This window comes from Pestalotiopsis fici (genome assembly GCF_000516985.1).
Source record: "Pestalotiopsis fici W106-1 unplaced genomic scaffold PFICI_Scf_4, whole genome shotgun sequence".
Lineage (NCBI taxonomy): Eukaryota > Fungi > Ascomycota > Sordariomycetes > Amphisphaeriales > Sporocadaceae > Pestalotiopsis > Pestalotiopsis fici.
Window position 1 is genome coordinate 1358543 of NW_006917094.1, and position 22743 is coordinate 1381285.

Consider the following 22743-nt stretch of genomic DNA (forward strand, 5'->3'; position numbering starts at 1 on the left):
AGGTTGACCGAGAAGACCGATTGGGGAATTTGTGTAATAGGCGCCGAGTGACGCGAGAGGATGGGGAAGGGTTGCAAAGAAGGCACGGGCACTTACATGAGTCTCTTTTGGATGTGTGCTGGGATTCAATCAGGGTCTTTGGGAGGGGTGGGTTCTTTTTTGCACGTGGAGCAATGATCCAACTCTGTTCCACTCGGAGGAAATCGTCAGTAGAAGTCTCTACGTAACCTTATTATAAGTCTGGTCAAGTCAATAGTGGAGGAGAATGCCACAGTTTTGATTGAGATTGTTTATCGTTATGTTTTGCTACTTGTTCATGTCGCGAGACGCGTAAAGTGCTTCAATGCTTGTATGAGACCGCTAGGCTACAGTGCGTATCTTAGGCAGACGAGACCTGAATGAATCACGCCGGACTGGTTAAAGGGTCTGGCCGTCTGCTGGCTGCTGCCGTCAGTGAGACTTGCAGGTCATGTGACTCCACTGTACTGTCCCCATAGCGATGCGGGCGGTTGACAGGGCTCAAGGCTCTCTTCCGTCCACATTACCTATTCTCCAGAGCTGTGTGTAAACTACCTAAGCATAGGAAATTTTACTGCCATCTGCATCAACTCCCTGTATTCTTCACCGGGATACGCTCATCTGGGATGAACGGCTCTGCATTATTCGTTTGACCGCATCACGATGCGATTCGTGTTCTACCTTCCTCCAAAGTGATCTATCGGTCAGCAAACTAATCAGCTTCTCCAAATGGTCTCACAGTCGTGGAAAAACACTGGCCTGGTGTGACCACTCGACATACCCGCCCGAGCTAGTGAAATCGCCTGCATGGAGCCGATGCACACATCCCCCATCTCACCACCAAGCCTACCTACCTACCTTCCAGTCTGCCGAATTGAGTCGAGAATTCGGATCTCGTTGTTCTTCTTCTTCGCCCAGCTTATCCGTGGCCATGAGCATGGATTAGCGAGGGCAGGCAGTGAGTGAGTGGGTTGTGGACTGACTGATGCCACCCTGACAGGGACTCGAGCTGCAGAGGCTCCGATTGCGCATTCATAGGCACTTTCCCCATTGCTACTTTACCCTTACCCAGACTGGTTTCTAGAAAGTCTAAAATGTGCTGGGTGACATTATCAATAATGTGCACATACCAGTCTGGAAATTGAGAAAACCCGACAGCTTGGAGTCTTACATACCACAAGACGGCTCACGGTCCTGACAGTGAGGATGCTCGAAGAAGTCTACTTACATCATCTCAATTGAATTTTTTTTATTCCCTCGAAAAGAAGAAAAAATCAATCGAATGGAAGAAAACAAGGCTCTCATATCATTTACTTTGCACATCCTTGGCAAGCATCCTGGGACTTCTGATTGTGACTATCGACATCACAAAAGTCTCTCCTCCGACTCGCTCGATCTATCGTTCCTCATCCGACGATAACATTGGACGACCAGCAAGTTCTCATGATGTCTTTGCATGGCTGCATTGCAGATTGCATGTCATGACTGGGGAAATCCTTGCATGGTCCTCGTAAGCCCTTCAAGGCCGTAAATCGCGACCCATTGATCAACGTTGCAGTGCTACCAAGGCATACATAGTATTTTGTTCTTTCAGCAGAGAGTTGTGCCACGGCGTAATAAGTGGCCCAGCCAACCAGCCAGCCAGCTTTTTTCTTTCTCACTTGCCTGTGTGCGGTGCGCGGTGCTGCGATAAAGATCGAAGCCCATGCATTACAGGTGCAGCCGTCAACATGCCGCTCTGTGCCACCATTGGCTGAATTCTGTTCAACCGCGTGTGATGGCTAATAGACGAGCTGACAGGGGACTCACATTGGCTGCCGACCGCTTACCTCTGCCCAATCACGGCCATGCTATAGACGCCCTCTCGTCTCCATTCGGCCTAGTTAACCATATTCCCCGCCAGTGCCATATGTTGTTTTCTATTTTTCGCTCATTGTTTGTCTGCGGAGCACATTGCTGTTTTCTCTGATCGACCAATATGCTTAGCCGCCGGCCATGCAGTGTTGCGATTCCTGTCCTGCACCCGACGCCTTTTCGGACTAGTCAACTGTGCTGGAGTGCTATTGCCTTGGTTCCATGTGCATGTCCCGACCATAGAGAGGCCATATCGTGCCCGGGCAATTGACGGCATCCCTGGCCACAGAGTACGGATGACTGCCGGCGACTGTGCTAAGTGGACAGGCACTACTACCATGGATGGCCATGGTCGGCAGACGGGTCTCTATGGCCTCACCACCCGGCCCCCATCATTATAATAATAGCCAGTCCTCCCGTCCGTCTTTGGCCTTTCTCTTCTTCTTCTCTCCAGCAAGCATTCAATCTTCAAAGCTAGTCTTTTCGTTTTTCCCTCTTCCCCCCTTTCTTTCATCTTTCCAGTGTTGTCAGAGCTGTGCTCTACTCACTTCCTAATACTCAAAAAACTTAATACCAAAAAATACATACATTTTTGCATACCAGTTGCCGGTCAACTACACCACCCATAATCACCACCGACTATACCCTCTAATAAAAACGAAAACTAGCTTTCTTGCTCGAAACGCATATTTTCCTTGCAAAAAAAAGAAAAAATTTAACATTAGCAAGACACCGACAAATTCCCGTGCAATAACAACTTCAATCTTTTCAAAATGTCGTCCGTTCAGCTATCTTTCTCTCTCCGCGTTTCTTCCGGCGTCAAGTCCGTCCATTTGCTTGGATCCTGGGACAACTACGTCGGCCAACTCCCGCTCGCCAAGGACAAGTCTTCCTCTAAGTCCGGCTCGTGGAAGGGCACATTCAAGTTCTCAGGCACCCTTGAGGCTGGTCAGCGATACTGGTACTACTACATCATCGATGGCTACCACGTCTCGCACAACCCCAGTGAGGCCTCGACCGTCGAGCCCACCACTGGCCGTGCCCTGAACATCCTTGACGTCCCCAAGGACAAGCACAGCAAGTCTTCCTCCAAGTCGCACAGCTCCTCCAAGAGCTCGTCAAAGCACTCGTCTTCCAAGGACAAGGACTCCAAGCACCGATCTTCCAAGCGCAGCTCCCTCGCCGTTGACATCCCCAAGGGCCGTCCTCTCTCCACCTCGCAGATCAAGGCACCCAAGCCAATCTCGCCTCATGCCACCCGTCACATCCTCGATGCTGACTACTGCGACGAGGACACCATTGAGGAGCTCACCGCCCGCTTCGGCAGTGCCGGTATCGACGAGGAGGAGTTCATCACCGACTTCTCCAGCTCTCCCGTCTCGTCGTCCGGATCCAGCCTGTCCTACCGCTCCGACAGCTCTTCGCCCAACTCGTCGCTCTCCGGCTACAGCACACCCAGCTCCGACTGCAGCAACTGCACCTGCGAGCGCTACGGCATCACTCGCAAGGGCGACCGTGTCAAGATCGACTGTGGTGGTGCCCGATGCGGTTACAGCGACTCTGAGAGCTCCTGCTCCAGCGGCGACGAGTCCGAGGAGGAGTACGTCTCCCAGGGCTCCCGCCGCAACGGCATGGTCGTGCGTGCGTAAATGGCCCAATCACTGGAGGGGTCCAAACAGGAAATCAACGCTTGGTCGACTCTGTGCCATCAAGGCCAGAATTAATACAACAATAGAAGAGAGAAGAAGGCCGTTCACATTCATTTACGAGCGCCTACCGATAATACCATCGTGTATGGCTGCTTGTCTTGTTGCTTATTGCATCCCTCACATGTAGGATTTTGCGAGTGCGTCAAGCCGGTCTTGTCGCTTCGCACCTCGTGTGCGCCCAATGGGTCGATGCTGCGGCCCCCACGATCATGGAGATGCCTGCATCTTTTCATGGTCGTGTGATTGTCTACTTTTGTTCTGACAATTCATCCAGAGCACGGGGAGAACATTGCTGTCGTCTTTTGGATGGCTACAATTGAGTTCACCCGACCTGCTCTGCAGCAACACGGCGAACCTCATCTTCAATGGAGATGAGGCTTGCAGGTGGTTGTTTTGACAATATGTGGTCTCGGACTAACTGATGGAAAGTCTGGGCATGCCACTGTGATGAAGTAATAGGGGATGATGGCAGAACGGTACTATGAGTGCCGATATATCTAGTAGTTATAGATGACCATTGAATCTAAACACTTGTCTGCCTAAATATCTTTTTCCCAGACCTGCCAAGTGACAAGACAAGAAGCTGCATTGACCTGTTAATAGCGAAGCAACCAAAATGACTGCTCGGATTCCGGGTCATGGTGCACTCTTGTTCGGGGACATTGAGGCAGCCCACTCACTAATTGGTGGCATTCAGATGATAGATAATGACAGGCTAAACAGAAGTGGTGATACTATTGCTATCCACGTTCAATCCCACAAAGACCACCAAGACTGCGGCGTAAGCTGCGGTACTTGCCATGACATCCATGGGTTTCGTAAGCAAAAGAGCCATCAAGAATCCAAAGACAAAGATAAACACCGTAGTGGAGACAAGCACCGTGTATAATGTGTTGTGTAGAACCATCAACCACATGGGCCCAACGAGGAAGATACCGCCGAGCCCAGCAAGGACGATACGGTCCCGAAACGCCCTCCAACGGGTATTTCTGCGATTTTCAGTTCTTGTTCCGCCAACGGGTGTGGGCCGCACCGATGCATTCTCCCATTCCTCGAAAGACTTCAGCTGCTTCAAGGGGTCCTCTGCCCTTTCTCGATATTTCATCGCAATGTCGAACATACAGCGCTCGATGTAGTGCTCGCCAGTGATGATGAAAGGGTCATAGGTTTGATCCTTAAATCTCCCCATATAATCATAGTCTTGCAAAGCTTGTACTGCGTAAGATGATCAGCAAGGTTAGAGTAAGTGTTTGTTGTCTCGTGTCATGAGTGTTCTAAATAATTGTGACTCCCCTTCGGAAAGAAGGAGGGGGGGGGGGGGGGGGGAGGGGGACCAGAAACTTACCATATCGTCTCAGATCTTCGGCCACCCTGAAGGCTCCGAAGCCCTGTAGCGAAGATCGATCGTATGCTGTAGGAGTTTACGCTGTAGCTGGCGCAGATATATCCTCTGAAGCTCGGTCAGATATATACGGTAACTGTGTCCGCGGCCCTTAGGATGTTCAAGCTTGTGTATCAAGTTGTCTCTGTGATGAGTTCTGATCCAGGAGTCGTCTGCAAAATCAAATATACCACTTTGAATTTTCGGGCCGAGTTCGACATCATCCTGCCCTCCATTCTTATCCCGGGCGGCTGTTCTGTGAAACATGACTGCACCTAACAGCTGCGTTCTTGGTCCGCGAAGCTGCTGTTTATTCACACTTCTAGTATTAGTGGGTATTCGCAAGCATTCTTATGGCGGGGTGTAATACCTTATATGAAGATAGAAATGGGAATGAGCGTGACTGCCCATTATTTCTTCTTGGTCCTCGAGCCAATCATTTTGTAGATACGTCGCACTGCTGCATTCAGCTGAGGCTGTGCTGCATATTGGGTTGGAAGTGGATATGCCAATCACCAAAGGCAACAAGCTTGACCGCCACCATGGACTGCAGGCTGTCGCGCAACAGTCACAATTCGCAATCTCGCAGCTTTCTAAGAGCGGTCGGCTTTGGTGGATAAGTATCACTCCTATCCCTAATTCTCACAGACCTTTTAATCCATTAGACTACACTGAATCTTCCTCAGCTTGCAACGATATCAGTCCACCACCCGCATTATTGAGTTCACTTGCCTTGACTTGCAATGAAACTCCTCCTCGATGCTACAATTGATAAGAATCGACGGCTATGTATCGCCGTTTCACACAAAGGTGTTGCGGCGAACTGGTACAATTATGTGCTGCAGCTGGCGGAACTGCGACAGGCATTTCCGCCAGAGCATGAATGGGAAATTGCCCTCGAGGACAACCAAATTTTCATCAATCTTCCGCAATGTATCAAAACCGTCGAACTACCCGATTATGATGTCGAGCTCACCATCCTGGATGATCAACAAGCAAAGATGTGGGAGAAGTTGATGTTGCTGTGGAATCCAATGTCGAAAGACCGCTCATTTACTCTCAATCGATCTCTCACGTTGGAGGGACTAGAGAAACAGATGGGCAGCTTTCCAGGCAAGAAGAAAAACGGTGTCCGAATTAGATTACATCCAGCATGGGAGCCAACTTCCTCAAAAATAAAGGCAGAAAAGGCAATCCCTTTTCTTCGAAGGAGAGGAGGGGGCGTGGGGGCGTTTGTAGCAAAAATCCTAAATGCTGCGCAAAAGCTTATGCAGGCAACCATAAATTGACCCATCATAAGTTATCGTTCAATTGCGCGTTGATTGGATGTCTATTGAGTTATATTTTAATACATCGACACCATTCTTTATTTTGTCTTGCTAAGGACGCGAGGTAGAATGGTTTCATCCTCGGAATTTTAGCTGAACTCTTTGAGATAGCCAGCTGCTCTGGACTATACAGAGACGCAGGGGCAACTGGAGCAGACCTTATAACATCGTTTGTTCGGAAGGTAGAGTATGACCTCTAGCAAGCTATGAAGATATTACACGTGCAACTATTAGCGAGGAAGAACGGCGCCCAGTATCGACAAGAGCGAGCCAAGAATCAATCTTCCGTGGTATGTCCAGAACCGTTGATGGCATACAAATAGAAACACGCCATATCTTGCTTCATTACTGACAAGTTTACATAGGGATCTTTAACCAGATTACCCTAAAGGACACCCATGCTAGTTTCGAGGATAGCGACACGATGAAGACTATAGCAGCCATGACCATGTTCTTCCTTGCGGTGACCTTTGCCACCTTGTTTGCCGCCCCAATGCTTGATTGGACGGACGAGCGAGTCGGTTCTGACCACTTTTGAATTTACTGGGTCTTTACGCTCCCGTTCACAGCCTTGCGTTTAGTCTTCCATAAAGGGTAGCAGATTAATAATTCGATGGCTCCGTTGGACAGCTTCTGGCCAAAACTTGGAGGTGTCGTTCCGGTAGCTCATCCGGAGAGCCGTAGTCAGATCACAATCGATCCAATAATGTAGTGATGGTGTCGAGTATCAAGGTTGCTGTGTGGCCAGAACATCGCGAATGTCTAGTCAGAAATGTTGACAGAAGACTAAGCTTCTCCTTATCAACTAAGCAGATGATGTGTCGTTTTATCGGGGCGTTTGCTGTTGATGCACACTCGCATAGATGAGCGATGGTCTAGAAATCCATCAAATATAAATCTTGGCGCAAGCAGAATAGATCTTAGCACAATTGACACACATATTACAACTGAACAAAGAATTATCGACGAATCTCGAGAGTCAAGACAGTGAGACCAGAGATACTGGATCCTTTTTGGGACCTTTGAATGGCAACGTGTAAGAACCGCTATCATTCGCTGGTCGGTTTATTGATCGCCATACAATGGTGGGGTAGCTGTTTGCTTCACCGCGAGTGGCGGGGTAATTGCGACCGTAGCTATGTACTCCGTACCTAATTGTGGCCGTGGAGAAGAGGAGGAGAGAAGAGGGAAGAGGGACTGACTCCAGTTTGAGCTCACCCCCTGAGCTATGGATCAAGCTTCAATATCAGGGCATTGAAATTGGGCATTCAAGACAATTCACCAAATCTCGCCAGTCTTTTTTTGGCTAGAAGAAGGCATTTTCAAGGAACAATTATCAATTGCGTTTCTTCCCTTGCTCGACAATAACAGGAAAGAAACATCACCATGTCTTCAGAAATACCCATCATTGACTCCCATATCCATCTGTACCCAGAGTCGGAGCTGGAGACGCTGGCATGGTGCACGCCCGATAGCCCCCTGGCCAAGCAGCACTCCCTGGAAGAGTACAAGGCTGCCATCGCGTCATCGCCGGCACCAGTCAAGGGCTTCATCTTCCTGGAGACGGACCGCAAGGTCGACCTCGAGGCTGGCGCCAAGGATGGCAGCGGCTGGAAGTACCCTCTGATGGAGGTGGAATGGGTCAAGCGCATTGCCCTGGGCCAGCCGCGGGACGGCGAGGGCCACAGCAAAGACGACGCCGGCCTGTGCGCGGCGTATATCCCATGGGCGCCGCTGCCGAGCGGGGCTCAGGCCATGGAGAAGTATATCGACCTGGTGCAAGAAGCCGCCGGCGACAGCTGGAGCAAAGTCAGAGGCTTCCGATATCTACTCCAGGACAAGCCGGACAAGACATGCCTGACCGACGACTTTATCGAGAGCTTGAAGCTCCTGGGCCGCAAGGGTCTCGTCTTTGACGTTGGTGTCAACCAGCATGACCGCGGCCGCATTCAGCTCGAGGAGACCGTCGAGATGATTGACCGAGCCCACGAAGGCGTGCCCGAAGATGAAAAGGTCAAGTTTATCTTGAGTAAGTGCATCTGTTTACCACTGGACCTAATGTCGTGAGAGAGCTCGAACTGACATTGCCCGTTTAGATCACATGTGCAAGCCAGACCTCACAGTCTACAATATCCTTACGGACACTTCATACATTGCCTGGCGGACGGCCATGTTCACACTCGGTAAGAGCCCGAAGACGTACATGAAGCTATCGGGCGGGTTCCCGGAGATGACCGAATCCATGCGACAGCGGTCGCCCGAGGAAATCTTTGAGGCACTCAGCCCATGGCTCAGTGTTGTCCTGGCCGCCTTTGGCCCCTCGCGCATCATGTTTGCAAGCGACTGGCCCGTGTGCACCGTGGGTGTAGGCTCTGATGCCTGGTCCAAGTGGCAGAAGCTTGTTGAGAGGCTCTGCTGGATGGCATCTCTCGAAGATGAGGACAAGAAGATGATTTGGGGAGGCACGGCTGTCGAGGCTTACGGTCTCAAGTTGTGATGAGGATCATAGAGCACGCTTAGATACCAAAATTTGAAGATTATGAAATGCCAATGCGTCCCATTTGAGGAAGTTTAGTTGGAAGTTGTTGACTATAGTCCATCATAATGGACAAACGTTAATGTATACAGCCACACAGCCTGAGCCAAAGTCAGCCACTGCCATCCCAAGATACCGCCTCTCCTCTTCACACTGAAACTTGACGCATGAAATCCTCCAAGAAAACCACCATAATCTCTTCTCTTTCAGTCCTGATTGCTTCTAAGTAGTAAACTCCAACCGGTTTCCAGAATAATCCCTAGCAAAGAACCGCGTTGGGTAGTCGGCAGTAGTCTCACCAGAACTCTCACCCACGGCATCACACTCGAGCGGCGCATCGGGACCGCCGCGCTCGGCGTGGGCCAAGATGCGGCGCTGCAGGGCAACCAGAGCCTCGGGGGAGCCCAGCCGGAAACAAGGGTGGCGGCTGGACCGGGGCTCGGTCGTGTCCCGGTCGTGCTTCTGGATCGAGATGTGGATTTGCTGGCCCGTGGCGGCGCCGCCCACGTCGAACCACGCCAGCTCGTGGACCTGCGCCGCCGGTCCCGCGCGCGGCGTCAGCCCGAGGGTCTCCCCGTAAAAGGCTTTGGCCGCGTCCAGGGTTCCCGGTGGGATCGAGAGGTTCACGTGGGCGATCCCTTGGATCAAGGGCTCGGGAGGGGATGTGGCGGTGGTGGCCATCTTGTGTCAAATCTCAGATAAGGGGGGTCTTGTAATTCTGAGGGGGAAAGATGACAGTCGTTGGTTTGTGTGGAGAGGGTCAGTCTTGCAAGAAAAGCAAAGGGTCTCGTGGTGATTAAGATGACTTTTAATTTGGCGGAATCGACGTCGTGCTTGTCCAACTGCTTGAGCGAAGTAATCGTCTCTTATATGTAATCTGGGGTAAGTAGTGCAACGCGGGGGTGTAAGGAATGAGAACCAGGGATGGTGGTCAGAAACTCGGTATCTTTGCCGAGTCACGCGAGAGTATAGGCGATATTTGCAAGCGTTAAAATCAATGGACTCAACCAGTACCACAATAGTGTATTGAAGATGGGTATCCAGATACACAAGCCTTCTTTTCCCCGCAAGTCGATCTCGCCGGCGCATTTACCTTGACTGTCAGAATCAGTCCGTACTGATAATAGGCCCTGCTTTTGTCAAGCGGCGCTCAGCTCTCACTATAGCTCCACCATACGGCCAAGGCCGGCGATAATTTCTGTTAAGAACCAAACAGGCAAGACGCCGCGACACTTTCTCCCCAAGTATTTTGAAGATATCTCAGTTGCCTTGAAATGACGTCGAACATGATCTGAAATCTGCTGCCCATTATCATTCAATACTAATAATTTCGATTTTTTTACTATATCTACATAATTTGGTCTTCCCAGTTCTACACTTCCACACCCTGTAAGGACCGTTGCGCGTCTTTGCGCTGTGTATCACCCCCGAAACGCCGGCTCAAGAGAATGTCTATACCCATCTAATACAATGTTCTCCAAGGACTTTAATCGGCGCCTTACTTCTATTTTATCCCAAAATGATGCATGCATGGCTGCTCGACTGATCCATAATCAATCAAGACATTTGGTGTGACCAAACGGGCCTCGTCTGACAACTAGTCAGATGTTGTCGACTTCTTTGAGCCGGTGCCCGGAACCGTTGCCAGGTTCCTTCCCCCCTTGCGACCAGTACGGAGGTCTCTCCTGGAGGTACAGCAGCATCCTAAGCCGGCGTGGATGATGAAGGCGAGGAATGTAAAGCCCGCACCGAGCCACATGAAAGCCCACATCTTGGTACCAATGTCGACCTTGATGTTGAGATCGGTCTGGGATGTCAGAGCGTACTCAAAGACCAAGGCCATGCCCGTAGCCACACCAGCTGCCGCGATGACCATCAATGCCGCAATAAAGGCAAAAATGGCAAAAGGGAAACTCCACCACCTCGAGTAAATGACAATGGGTGCGAGGAGCATGAGAACAAAGTCGAGCAATAGTCCTGCGAGGAAGAAGCCAAACATGACCTGCGAGGCAATGCGCAGGACGGTCAAGACTGTGTTGACCTCACTAGGCAGCGCAATAGACGCTCCCGCTAGCAGTTCGCTCTGTAGAATCTCCACCGGGTTGAACCAGTAGAGGCTGGTTGGTGTCGAGCAAGATGTGATGCCCCTGTAAGAAGATACGTTAGCAATCCACACAACGTCATGGTCGGAACTGTAGGTGTGACGCGTTCTTACTCATCCTCATAGCCTTCACAGAAATTCCATAGTCCTACTTGGTAAAAGTCGTGCAGACCAAGCGTTCGTGCAATTGAGTTTGTCAAAGTCAAGCCGCTCAGTCCTGAAGCACTTGATGCCAAGATATCCGACAGGTCAAGTTTGAAGAAGAATATGTCGCCCAGCACCTTGGATCCCTTGGTACTTCCTATTTCGACCTATTGGACCAATCAGAAACCAGAAGCTCTCCCGGGGCGGAGACAACCGCCTGATTGCTTTTTGGGCGCGCACTCACCAGGATCAGGAATATGACTGCTAACATATAGCAGATGGATGAGGTTATGATGGCGCCCTTTCTTGTCTTTGTCCGTTGCTTGAGCTGGAGTTGATCATCTGCGGGAGTCTTCTCTTGGGCGCCCGACTCTGACGTTGCAGCAGCCCGCCGCTTGCGAAACCCTGGTAGACCCATTGGCGGCGGGAGGGAATTGTCGGGGGGTGTTGCAGTCCGTCTACCGGCGCCGTCTAGGCTTCTAGGTGCGTTTGCTGACTTTGTAAGGGGGTGCCAGCGGACAAGAAGCAGATTACAACGCAATGAGATGCGAGATGGACCGATTGATCGAAAATGCGAGGTAGGAAACACACACACGAGAAAAAAGAGAAAGAGAACAAGAATGAGAGTTGATGCTAAGAGTGAGGCTTCCAGAATCCCAACCCCAGCTCTCGAAGGGTTTCTCTTCTACTACCTAGCTAAGCACCCAAACAAGGTCCAAATCTGCAGGTGCCAAAACATTGAATCAGGATGCCCAGGGTCTACAAGGTATCTACAGTCATATTGCGACAGTGACGTGGGTCAACGCTGGGGCTTTGTATCGCAAAGTATCGACCCGTTCACTCTCACGGTCCCGTATTTCCTTATTAGTGGCTCCAGCCAAAAGTCTGGAAGGGTGCCGGCGATTCGCCCCGTGCAGTGGCGGAGCACTGCAAGTTGACGAGAATCTCCCTAATGATCCCTACCTCTACCCACCATCCATCAAGCCCACCTCCCACATTGAATTTACCTACAATCATTGCCAGTCAAGTTTGCACAGCAACACCTTGATTGCGCGTACCCGTGCGAGCGGGTTGAGCGGCAACACTGCAAGTTTGAATGCTGGCCACACATTAACGATCCTTCAGAGGGGCCTGAGGGGCCTGAAGGGGGCTGGTTTTTGGCTTTCTGGAGCTCCCCAGAACTCGTGTTTGGGTCCCCTATGAACCCTCCTTGAACAGCCTGGCGTTAGAGTAGTACTAATGTAACTGCTAGATGAACGGCTCTCGTACCTGCGCCCAACATGAAATCAATTACAATTTCCTCAACCGGGAAGGATTTGGTATTCCCGGGATTCGAGTTTGCTTCCTCCGGTTACTGCCCATCGCCTATCAATTCATTTCAATCAACGGCCTACATTACCTAGTGTAAATGCTGTGTATTTTTGAACGGTACCGGTCTGACTGATGCGTATTCCGTGTACGCATACGCATACTGATAGTATCCAATGCCCCGAGTGATCCGGAAGAGCCTGCTGCGAGCACTACACACCCCAGAACATTAAAGGTTGTCACACTTATTATCTTAATGTCCATCCTTCGTTGTCTTAATCTGACAAAGACGGGACCCGGCAGACCGGCAAGACCAGCAGAGCACAAACCACCAAATAGCAAAAGTTCTAAAGACTATCTCAATTTCTATCTTGATTTTTTCCCTCTGGGCCGATCTAGTTGCCATGAAACAGATTACCAAGTAATACTACCTCACTTAGATTGAATTAGGAAAACGATAGACTCCCCAATTGGGATACGCATAAAGCTTAAGGAAGATCGCTTGCCTAAAGATCGTGACCCACAAAGTAGCAGTGCTAACATGAGAGCTGAGGCTCTAGCGACGTCATAAACAGCGCCATGGACCTGGTGCAAAAAAAAAAGTTTTAGTGAGAAGAAAAGGGAAAGAGAAGTGCAAGACAACTCATCACCACGCCAAAAACAGCACGACCTTGTTGGTTGTTTCAGCATATCAGCCCCCCTATCACTCACTGGCGGTCATGATAGGACGCGTTTCTCCTCCGCCCACGGCACTTGGAGCGGCGATCCCAGCTGCCGTCCGGTGAACGGATCCATCCCAGCAAGTACCTCTGAGTATCTCGCCCTGACATGACATGAACCTTGGAACCGGGAGCACCGCCTAGCATCGCCCAACTAGCAGTGCACAACCATTTTTCTGCTGATGCTGTCCAACCTCTCTGGGTCAAAAGGCCTAGACCTCCTGGCTTTTCTTCTGTTTATTACAGGGTCTTGTTAAGCTTTATTTTTCTTCATCGCATGAGGTCATCCTTGACTTTCTAGGGCACTCTATCGTTTTTGGCGCAGTTGTCTTGCTACTTCCACTTCTTGTTTCTGTCAGCAAAGGATTTGGAAGCCCCTGACGTATCGGCCCTGTAGTGACATCGGTGCCGACTCGACTCGACGGCACCGATATCGACCGAATCCGGACAACTTTTACTTGCATACAGTGACAACTCTAAAGAAAAAGAAATTCTTTCACGCAAAGTTCTTTTCATCAGAGGGCACACATTCTCTTGAAACTGCGCGGCATTTTGCTTGCGATCCCAAAATCATGGCTTACCGGCTATTAGCACCACTGCTACTATGCAGTGCGGCCCTCGCTCAGGATACCAGCTCCGTGTCAGACTCGAGAACAACGGAGACACAATCGGCAACTTCCACTGAGGAGACTCCGACAGGCACATATTTGACATATACATCACAAGAATCAAACTTGGGAACCTTGACAGATGATGCCTCGACGACCATGAGCAGCAATGTCACTCAGTCGACTGTGTCAACAACGGATAGTAGGACCTTTTTGACCGGATCGTCGGCCACAGCTTCGGGCAACTTTTCTACCACGGCTACCACCGTGGCAACGCCCACTGTCACCAACACGAGGCCGTGCAACAACTATGCTGAGTTTTGTAGTCGCAACTATGGCAACATCACCGAAGTTGCTTGCCACAACTCTCCTTTTATCACACAGAACAATCTGGCTGCGAATCAAAAGTACGACGTCACATACCAGCTCAACGATGGTGTCCGTTTTTTGCAGGCCCAGATTCAATGGCCCACGAATGGTACTGAGCCGCACTTTTGCCATACCAGCTGTGATATTCTCGATGCTGGTCCTATCACAGAATGGTTGACCACGGTCAAGGACTGGGTTGTATCTCACCCTTACGATGTCGTAACTATCTTGCTTGGCAACGGCAATTAGTAAGTACAACTTGTTACCACTGCATCTCAATTGGAACAGTGGTCCATCAAACGTGGAAAGCACTTGCTAACAGTTTATCTAGCTCGGTGCCATCCCTCTACTATCCGTATATTGAGTCGACAGGCATTCTGGACTATGTCTATACGCCACCCCTGGTGCCCATGACATTGAACGATTGGCCAACTTTGAGCGAAATGATCCTGTCAGGCAAGCGAGTCGTCATGTTTTTGGACTACATGGCCAACCAGACCGAGTATCCTTGGCTGCTAGACGAGTTCTCGCAGATGTGGGAGACACCCTTTGACCCCACGGACACCTCCTTCCCTTGCACCGTGGAAAGACCCCCGGATCTGGCAGACGCCGACGCTCAAAACCGTCTCTACATGATCAATCATAACCTGAACCTCGAGCTGTCGCTCTTGGGAGTGAGCATGCTCGTACCGGCGAGAGCTGAGCTCAATGTCACCAACGCCGTCAACGGTACTGGTAGCTTGGGCTTGTCGGGCGACAATTGCGTCAACATGTGGGGAAGGCCCCCGAAATTCCTAAATGTCGACTACTACAACACTGGTAGCTACCCAGGTTCCGTGTTCGAAGTAGCCGCAAACCTCAACAATGTTACCTATAGTCGCAGTTGCTGTGGCACAACCAGCGCCGGCTCCAAGCTGGGACTTGGCATCCTATCATACCCGGTTGTGGTGTTGGTGGCTACCATCTCGGCGGCACTGTTGAGCATTTGATTTACATAGTATCAGTGCTGGAGAAAGACGCATGGTAGATGTGTTCGAGCATTGTTGTTTCGTCGCAAGCGTTAGTTCTATCGACTGGACACGAAATTCTATCCCATGTTCCGGCGTCGGCGTTCAGGTAGACTTGGGGTATTTTAGATACTTGCATATAAATTAAAGAACTCAAATATTGTAAAAATCCAATCACATACAGTCTCCCTGAAGATATTCGGTTGAGAGTGAATCAAAGGCCAGCAAGGTAACAAGTAGCTGACAGTTGCTTGGCAACTGCGCCGAGCTGATCCAATTGAACGAAGAGCAGGGTCACGTGAATCACAATACACTCGAGCTCCCAACCGAGCTTAGCGCGCTTCTTCTCTGACTAATCGCCGGTCGTCCGAGTCTTCTCAGACTTGCCTGGCCTCTTCCCACTTCTTAATCTACCACAATCTCACCCAACTTCCACCATCTTCCACACGACGACCATCATTTGACGAACCGACACAGCATCGCCATCTCGAGCCGATCATCGCCGCCGCGCGCAATATCTCCATTGCGACCAGCAGTTTTTGCGACTGCATCATCTGCAGCAGCTTTGACGCTCTTGGAAGCTGTCACTTCGTGCTTGCCACCACAATCGCGACCGACCGATAAAGAGAAGTGACCGACCGGCGATGAGTTTATAATCAGCGTGATCAACAACGTTTGGTACTATTTCATTCGCCTCATCTGGTAGGGTAGGTTGAACGGACAGGCATTTCAAAAAGTTGAGATCGGATACCTGGTGTGGTGTGCTGGGATCAGGAGGAGATTGTGTCACCATTGTCACTCTGCGAGGTGATATCTGGCTGTCAAGTCTGCCTTTGGCTTTGTGTACACATCACAGTTTCTGTGTTTCATTCTTCTCAACAGAGGGCCGAGGGCTTTTTTTCCATTGTTCTTTCAGTCTCTACAATCATAAAATTTTGATTCCCCCGTCCATCTACTTTTGCCAGTTGGTCAAAATTTGAAAGGAAGAAGAAGAAAAGAAAAGAACCCCAATCTGGGAGAGGGCATCACAAGAGGGTCATCCGCAATAGAAAGAAGAAAAACCAAGATCCCCTACCATCAAATTTGCGACTCGCAGAAACCCCGCGTCTCCCCATTTGCCTGCAGTGCAAGATTACGAAGCGACAGGGAATCAACCTTTGCGACGAGCTACCCTGTACTGTCATCGCTTCTCAATATTAACCCTTGAACAGCAGCAACGTAAGGCTCTCTCGTTGAGGCCCTTTTGAATCCGGTGAAATATCTTCCCCGGCATCCTTGATTTCTATTATACTACACCACAAGTGCTCGGCAATCGTGGTTCGCGTTTTTCACAATGACTTCGTCCGTGTTTTACAAGTTCAAGTCTCAGAAGGAGCCCTCGCGTGTCGAGTTTGATGGAACGGGAATCTCGGTGTTTGAACTCAAGCGCGACATAATCAAATTGAGTGGCCTGGGAGATGGCACCGACTTTGATTTTGCCATTTACGCCGAGGATGGAACCGAAGGTAAGCAAAGCACAATGTCAGATTCGTGCCAGTACTCTCCTATTAACCAAAACAATAGAATATGAGGACGATCTCGCCATCATTCCTCGGTCAACAACCGTCATCGCCAGGCGTCTACCGCCTGTCAAGCCCGGCGCTGGGCGTGCCGCAAGATATGTCTCGGGCAAGATGCCGCATAGTGCGAAGAATTCTTCCAGACGCGAAGCGACAGCAAAGACTGCCAAGCCCTCTACCCAAGGCCTAGCACAAATGAGCAATGCTCTCACGGAAGAGGAGAAATTGGCGGCCATGTTCCAGGTCCAGTCGGACCAGTGGACTGCGCAGCAGGAGGAAATGGCGAACCAGGCACCTGTATACAAGCCTGGAGCAAAGAAACCTGTCAATGTACCAGACCACGAGCCGCCAAAGGGCTATGTTTGCTATCGATGCGGTCAAATAGGACATTGGATACAAGTTTGCCCTACCAACGACAATCCAGAATTCGATAACCGTCCTAGAGTCAAGCGGACGACGGGCATTCCTCGCTCTTTCTTGAAGACGGTGGATAAGGCAACGCTTCAGCAAGGGGATGGCGAGGATGGAGTCAAGCCCCCCGCAGGTGTCATGGTAAATGCAGATGGAGATTATGTCATTGCAGAGCCTGACAAGGCATCGTGGGAACAATTCCAAGCAAAGTCCAAGACAAGTGCATCGGCACAAAAGGCTGCGTCTGAAGGAGATAGGGAGTTGGAGGAGAAGGGACTGCTTTGCACCCTCGACAAGAAGTTATTCATAGATCCAGTGACCACTCCCTGTTGTGAGAAGACGTTCTGCAATGAATGCATCACGAACGCGCTCATTGAAAGTGACTTCGTCTGTCCCGCGTGCCAGACGGAGGGAGTCCTCATAGATGATCTTAAGCCGAATGATGAGGCTGCCACTAAGATTCAGGAGCACCTTAAGGAGAAGGAGCAGGCCAGGAAGGAAAGATCAAAGAGCCCCGTGACCGCGCAGTCTCCGGCTGCTGAGGAGCAAGTCAATGGTGAAACTCTCAAACCCGAGGAAACAGACCCCTCCAAGAACCCCGAGTCAGAAACGGAGAAGACGACGGACGGCAAAAAGTCACCAACGCCGGAACCCGTTTCCGCCAACTCGCCAACGGCCGTTAAGCCATCGACATCTCCATCCGCAACACCTCAACCTGCCACTAACGGCGAAGGTGCCAAGAAACCAGACGAGCTCGTCTCAAAGAAGAGACCTGCCGAAGAGCCACTTGAGAATGAGCCAAAGATCCCCAAGGGTCCAAAGGCCATGCGCCAACAGGAAGAGCAACAGCGCCAGCAGCAAAATATGATGGCGCAGATGATGGGAATGGGCAACATGCCCATGAATAACATGATGTTTCCCAACTTTCCGAACATGGGTATGCCCAATATGCCAATGGGCATGGGTATGCCAAATATGCCCATGATGCCGATGGGCATGATGAACCCCATGATGGGTATGGGGGGTTTCAACCAGAACGGTGGATTCCCCAACATGAATGGCGGCTTCAACAACTTCAATGGCGGCGGTATGAACAACATGAATGGCATGGGCGGCAACAACATGAACCGAGGCGGATTTCAGCAGGGCGGCGGTTTCAACCGAAACAACTTTAACCAGCCCAACGGCGACAATGATGCCTACTTTCGCCAACCCGTCAATCCCAACCGTCACCAGAACAGGCGCATGAGAAATCGGCCGTCTGATTACAGAGAGCTGTGATGGATACCAATCGACAGACACTTTACGACAACAACTATCTCTAATTTCTCAGTGTGAAACGGACAAAGACTCCTTTCATACCTGCAAAACAATAGCATACTACAGCGACATTTCGATTCCCAAGCCAAAGGTGTAAAACCCACCACTTCACTTGTTGCAGAAAGCCACCGGCCTGTATATGACGTCCACATCTCCAGGAGGCTTCGATTGTTTCCAGACACATTTCGTCTGCTTTCCCAAGGCGTTTTTTTCAGGGGGTTCACACAAAGGGGGAGGAAGGCAGATAAATCATGGCAAAGGTGGCAAGACTTTTACGACCACGACCAAAAAAAAAAGTCCCCACATCATTCGCATCGACATTGGAGTTCATTAGGCGTTTTCACCTCGATGAGGTATTTTTCTGATTTGATAAGGTTTACGAGTTGCCTCTAATAAAAAGGCGAAAACTTGTGGAGGGGAGGAGAGAAACGGGCTCAGAGACTGGCGATTTGTCTCTTGTACTTAGATGTCTTTTGCACGGGCGATAAGTTCTGATGCAAGACGAATAGGAATGAATTCAAGAAATTTGAAATGAACAATGATACAAAGTGCCAAGATGCTTTTGGTGATTCATGCTTAACTTTATTGATTTGTTTGTGAGGACATTGTTGGTTTGCTATCTAGATCTCTGCTGAATATGCCTCCCACCAAAAGACAGATGAGTCAGATGCTGTACTCGGAGTACTTGTACGCCTCGATGCGCAACTTTCTAGTAGAAAAGCAACCCTCGTTTCTCCCCATGTACACCAGCGCCATCGCTTTCTCCGTATCACTTTATGCGTCAAATGCAATGATATTTCCCCCTTTTGGGATCCGGACACGGGCTTGCTCTCTCTCTCGTTCCCTTTCCGTCTTTACACATTTATCCAGATTACTCGGGCGGCACGTAAGGGTGTACGAGCATATCACTAAACTTTTCCAACTTGTCCTTACCACGGACCTCCTCGACCAGCAGGGGCATGCGAACCACGTTGAACTCGTCGTAGAGCTCCTCGATCTGGTCGAGGTACTTTTTCTGCATCTTGCGGCGGGCGTTGCACTGGTCGCAGCCGGAGCCGGCCTTGGGGAACAGCAGCTGGTTGACCACGATGCTGTGGGTATCGATGCCGTAGCTGGCGAGCTCCTGGATCATGCGCTCCGTCTCGTAGAGCGAGAGGAACTCTGCAATGCACACGCAGACAAACGTCGTCAGGTTCTCGTCCTTGAACTGCGTGTTGACCTCGGAAATGGTCTGGCGCAGACCCTCGAGCTTCTCCATCATCTCGTTGAGGTTCTGGCCGTTGGGCAGGCTGCCGTTGGCGCCCAGGAAGCCGTTGAGCAGGGGGCCGTACTGCGACGACAGCTGGCTGACCTTGGCCAGGGCCTTTTCGAGCACCGAGGGGAACTGCAGGAAGCGCAGCGTGTGGCCCGTGGGCGCGGTATCAAAGATGATGGTCTCGTACGACAGGGACTTGACTTGCTTGAGGACTTCGGCAAAGGACATGGCCTCGTCGATACCGGGAATCTGTGGTGGGGACGGTCTCGTCAGCAAACATGATACTCGAACCAAATTATGCATGGACATAATCCATAACAGCCGTCTATACTCACAGCAAAGGCAAGATCCTGCATCATACCACCCATACCACCACCAAGGTCGTTCAGGGCATCATTGCCAGTGTCGGAGCCCTGGCCGGCCATGAGATCCTGGATGCTGCCGTTGGGGTCAATCTCCATGGCGCTGAGGTTGTCAAAGCCGTCAATGAGGCGGGCCTCCTTGCCAAACTTTTGGTTAAAGGCGTCGGACAAGTTGTGCGCGGGGTCGGTCGAGATGAGCAGCACGGAGCGGCGCACCTTGGCCAGCTGAATGGCCAGCGAGCACGAGGTTGTCGTCTTGCCCACGCCGCCCTTGCCGCCCACAAAGATCCATCGCAGCGTCTTTTGGTCCAGGATCGACTGGAGCGTCGGCTCCAGGCTGTCGGCGTCGAGCACAGCCGTCGACATTGTTGTGTTAATGTGTGCTTTGTTGGATATAGGGAGAGGAGGGAGGGAGAGAAAGAGACAAAGGTGGCGGTGACGTAGGTAGTCTGTTCCACCGGTAAAGTCTTTCGTGTCGAGAAGAGGAGGTGGGCACCCGCAGAGATATGTCGTGATACTCTGGGGTAGATGCGGATCGAAGGGGTCAAGTACGTAAGGGAGGAAACCAGCACAAAAGACAAGAGGCGCAAAAAGATGCCTTGGATCGCAATGGTAGTAGTAACTGGACCCTGCAACAATGGGTGGAATGCGCTAGATGCCTCTAGATATAGATAGCGGGTATTGCCCCTCCAAAACCACGGTTATATGCATAAACTTGGTTCTTCCGAGTCAGTTTGCCTGCCCGTGTCCGAATCAACCACTTGCGCCGCTAGTGTTGTACTTACATACCTGCGAGCCTCCAAATTGCATTCCAAGATTTGTATCAAGTCTCCTGGGGCCGGAACTTCATGGCTCTTTGCAGACATGAGAGACTACAAACTATGGCAGGAGTTGGATGTTGAACATTCTAGTCGCTTACCTACCCTTTATCTTATTGTGGGACCAACCGTTTGTACCTTGAGCTTGATTTTGGACATGTAATGCTTTGGTGCAAAATGGGCACCATCTGAGCCGGCCAATGTTCAGAAAACTGGAAGAACAAACTTCTTATTGATTGGTCTTGGCAACGACTTTGGTTCTTTTTGCACAATTGAGACACATATGTACAACTTCCATGGCAGTCGGTGTGGCCGCCCTGCAAGATCAAGTGCACGGTTACCACTCATGCATGGATGTGCTTTAGCATAGCATCTAGGTATTCATCTTGATGCCAAGACCAGATGTGGTACCGTATGTGGTATTATACGGAGTCTTGTATACTATGTTAAGCGGCCTCCGAGAAAGGGATCCACAAGTCAAGATCAATCTACCCATACATTATACTCTTGACTTGAAATGCACGATTTCTTTTTTGATACATGGCAATTTTTGTACTCTTCCGTGGTTGTTTTGGCGCCATTGCATTGATTGGGAACATGACCCAACGACATGGATCTGGTAGGGCAGAGATAGATCTCAGACAAGATTGCGATGATCACCGATCGTCGATCTGTGCCACATAAACAACGATGCAAAGCCCCAGGTGCAGGTCGAAACCTTGTTTACTATTTTTACACAATTTTAGACATCACATTTGAGAAAGCAACAAATCATCAAAAATGCTTTTTGGTTTGGTGTTGATTTTTTATTCATTCATCTATCTGCCGTAGAGGCTAGTGATTGGAGGGTGCACAGCATCGTCAAACTGGCATTTCCATCATTCCTTTTCTTGAGCTTGGCACAAAACCCAGACGTTTGTGTGATTCCTCGCTATTTGGCTCCCCGGGCCAAATTCATCCGTGAAAACTGAAAGCATTCCAGCGCTTTTTTTTGGTGAAATTTTTGGTGGTATCATAGAAGAGAAGTCTTGAGTATTTTTTGGGGAAGGGGCAAAAATGTGCAACGCTTGCTGGGTATGATGACGATGGGGAAGGCACTCGACCAATGTTTAGTCGGTGAACTCCCAATCGACGACAGTGCGTCCGACACTGAGGTCAGCGAGGTCCTCAAAGACGGAGGGAGAGACGTCGATGGCATCCTCGGCACATCCCATGCACTTGTCGACGACCTTGGCAGTGGTGGTCTTGCCGTTGAGGGTGATCTTGATGGTCTTGCCGCACTGGAATAACATGTGTTAGCAATGATTCAGAAAAGAAGAGAAACCACACTGGAAGTTGCTTACAGGATTGGCGCCGTTGTACTGAAGGTAAGACAGAGCGACAATAGCGTCCGACTCGCTGTTGGTACCGCCGCAAGAACCGAGGCCGGGGGCGTAGTAGGTCATGTCGCCAGACAGGTTGGCAGCGGCGAGGCCAATGGCAGAGGCCATGGCAAGGGCGACGCTGGTGAAGTGAACCATTTTGATGGATGTGTGAAGGTTGAAGTGTACAGGTGTTGCTGTGTTTGCTGTTGTTGGCTTGGCTGATCTTTCCTGTGTAGTGGCAGGAGAGAAAGAAGAGAGAGTGTGTGGTGAAGAAGACTCGTCAAGAGTGCTTGTTGGTTGTTATTGTTTGAGAGAATGAAAGTCTCGAAGAAAGGAAGGCAACACCTGTGATGGGTGGATGGAACAAAAGACTGAAAGGAATGAAGTCGAATGAATTGTTGTTGTTGTTGTGGAAAAAAAAGATCGAGAGGTTGAGTGGGAGTTTGACAAGTTTATATAGACAAATTTTCGAAACTCGATTGTCAGTGATTCACGCGTGTAAACGGCGTACGTCTGGGGAAGGCGCACGCCGCCGCTAGCTGTTACTAACAGACTGGCTAGCTAGGCAGGCA

At 50.3% G+C, this 22743-nt stretch overlaps 11 protein-coding genes across 11 annotated transcripts; 6 read left to right on the plus strand and 5 right to left on the minus strand.

Moving 5' to 3' along the window:
- Positions 1-2645: 2645 nt before the first annotated feature.
- PFICI_06395 (uncharacterized protein) lies at positions 2646-3521 on the plus strand (the record flags this gene model as incomplete). The annotated part of the gene is made up of 1 exon (XM_007834976.1): positions 2646-3521. The coding sequence occupies one exon, from the start codon at positions 2646-2648 to the stop codon at positions 3519-3521; it is 876 nt and encodes a 291-aa protein (XP_007833167.1).
- A 775-nt stretch (positions 3522-4296) lies between these two features.
- Positions 4297-5229, minus strand: PFICI_06396 (uncharacterized protein; the record flags this gene model as incomplete). Its single annotated transcript, XM_007834977.1, has 3 exons — positions 4297-4796; positions 4927-4992; positions 5055-5229. 3 exons carry the CDS (start codon positions 5227-5229, stop codon positions 4297-4299), a joined length of 741 nt encoding a protein of 246 aa, XP_007833168.1.
- Positions 5230-5705: 476 nt separating this feature from the next.
- PFICI_06397 (uncharacterized protein) lies at positions 5706-6251 on the plus strand (the record flags this gene model as incomplete). Its single annotated transcript, XM_007834978.1, has 1 exon — positions 5706-6251. One exon carries the CDS (start codon positions 5706-5708, stop codon positions 6249-6251), a length of 546 nt encoding a protein of 181 aa, XP_007833169.1.
- A 245-nt stretch (positions 6252-6496) lies between these two features.
- PFICI_06398 (uncharacterized protein) lies at positions 6497-6828 on the plus strand (the record flags this gene model as incomplete). The annotated part of the gene is made up of 2 exons (XM_007834979.1): positions 6497-6580; positions 6670-6828. 2 exons carry the CDS (start codon positions 6497-6499, stop codon positions 6826-6828), a joined length of 243 nt encoding a protein of 80 aa, XP_007833170.1.
- Positions 6829-7676: 848 nt separating this feature from the next.
- On the plus strand, positions 7677-8787 carry PFICI_06399 (uncharacterized protein; the record flags this gene model as incomplete). The annotated part of the gene is made up of 2 exons (XM_007834980.1): positions 7677-8319; positions 8387-8787. The coding sequence occupies 2 exons, from the start codon at positions 7677-7679 to the stop codon at positions 8785-8787; spliced, it is 1044 nt and encodes a 347-aa protein (XP_007833171.1).
- Positions 8788-9048: 261 nt separating this feature from the next.
- PFICI_06400 (uncharacterized protein) lies at positions 9049-9507 on the minus strand (the record flags this gene model as incomplete). The annotated part of the gene is made up of 1 exon (XM_007834981.1): positions 9049-9507. One exon carries the CDS (start codon positions 9505-9507, stop codon positions 9049-9051), a length of 459 nt encoding a protein of 152 aa, XP_007833172.1.
- A 916-nt stretch (positions 9508-10423) lies between these two features.
- Positions 10424-11489, minus strand: PFICI_06401 (uncharacterized protein; the record flags this gene model as incomplete). The annotated part of the gene is made up of 3 exons (XM_007834982.1): positions 10424-10973; positions 11042-11238; positions 11316-11489. 3 exons carry the CDS (start codon positions 11487-11489, stop codon positions 10424-10426), a joined length of 921 nt encoding a protein of 306 aa, XP_007833173.1.
- Positions 11490-13670: 2181 nt separating this feature from the next.
- Positions 13671-15064, plus strand: PFICI_06402 (uncharacterized protein; the record flags this gene model as incomplete). The annotated part of the gene is made up of 2 exons (XM_007834983.1): positions 13671-14323; positions 14407-15064. 2 exons carry the CDS (start codon positions 13671-13673, stop codon positions 15062-15064), a joined length of 1311 nt encoding a protein of 436 aa, XP_007833174.1.
- Positions 15065-16415: 1351 nt separating this feature from the next.
- Positions 16416-18333, plus strand: PFICI_06403 (uncharacterized protein; the record flags this gene model as incomplete). Its single annotated transcript, XM_007834984.1, has 2 exons — positions 16416-16587; positions 16646-18333. 2 exons carry the CDS (start codon positions 16416-16418, stop codon positions 18331-18333), a joined length of 1860 nt encoding a protein of 619 aa, XP_007833175.1.
- A 910-nt stretch (positions 18334-19243) lies between these two features.
- Positions 19244-20355, minus strand: PFICI_06404 (ATPase get3; the record flags this gene model as incomplete). The annotated part of the gene is made up of 2 exons (XM_007834985.1): positions 19244-19876; positions 19963-20355. 2 exons carry the CDS (start codon positions 20353-20355, stop codon positions 19244-19246), a joined length of 1026 nt encoding a protein of 341 aa, XP_007833176.1.
- Positions 20356-21916: 1561 nt separating this feature from the next.
- On the minus strand, positions 21917-22327 carry PFICI_06405 (uncharacterized protein; the record flags this gene model as incomplete). Its single annotated transcript, XM_007834986.1, has 2 exons — positions 21917-22087; positions 22151-22327. The coding sequence occupies 2 exons, from the start codon at positions 22325-22327 to the stop codon at positions 21917-21919; spliced, it is 348 nt and encodes a 115-aa protein (XP_007833177.1).
- Between the last annotated feature and the right edge of the window lie 416 nt (positions 22328-22743).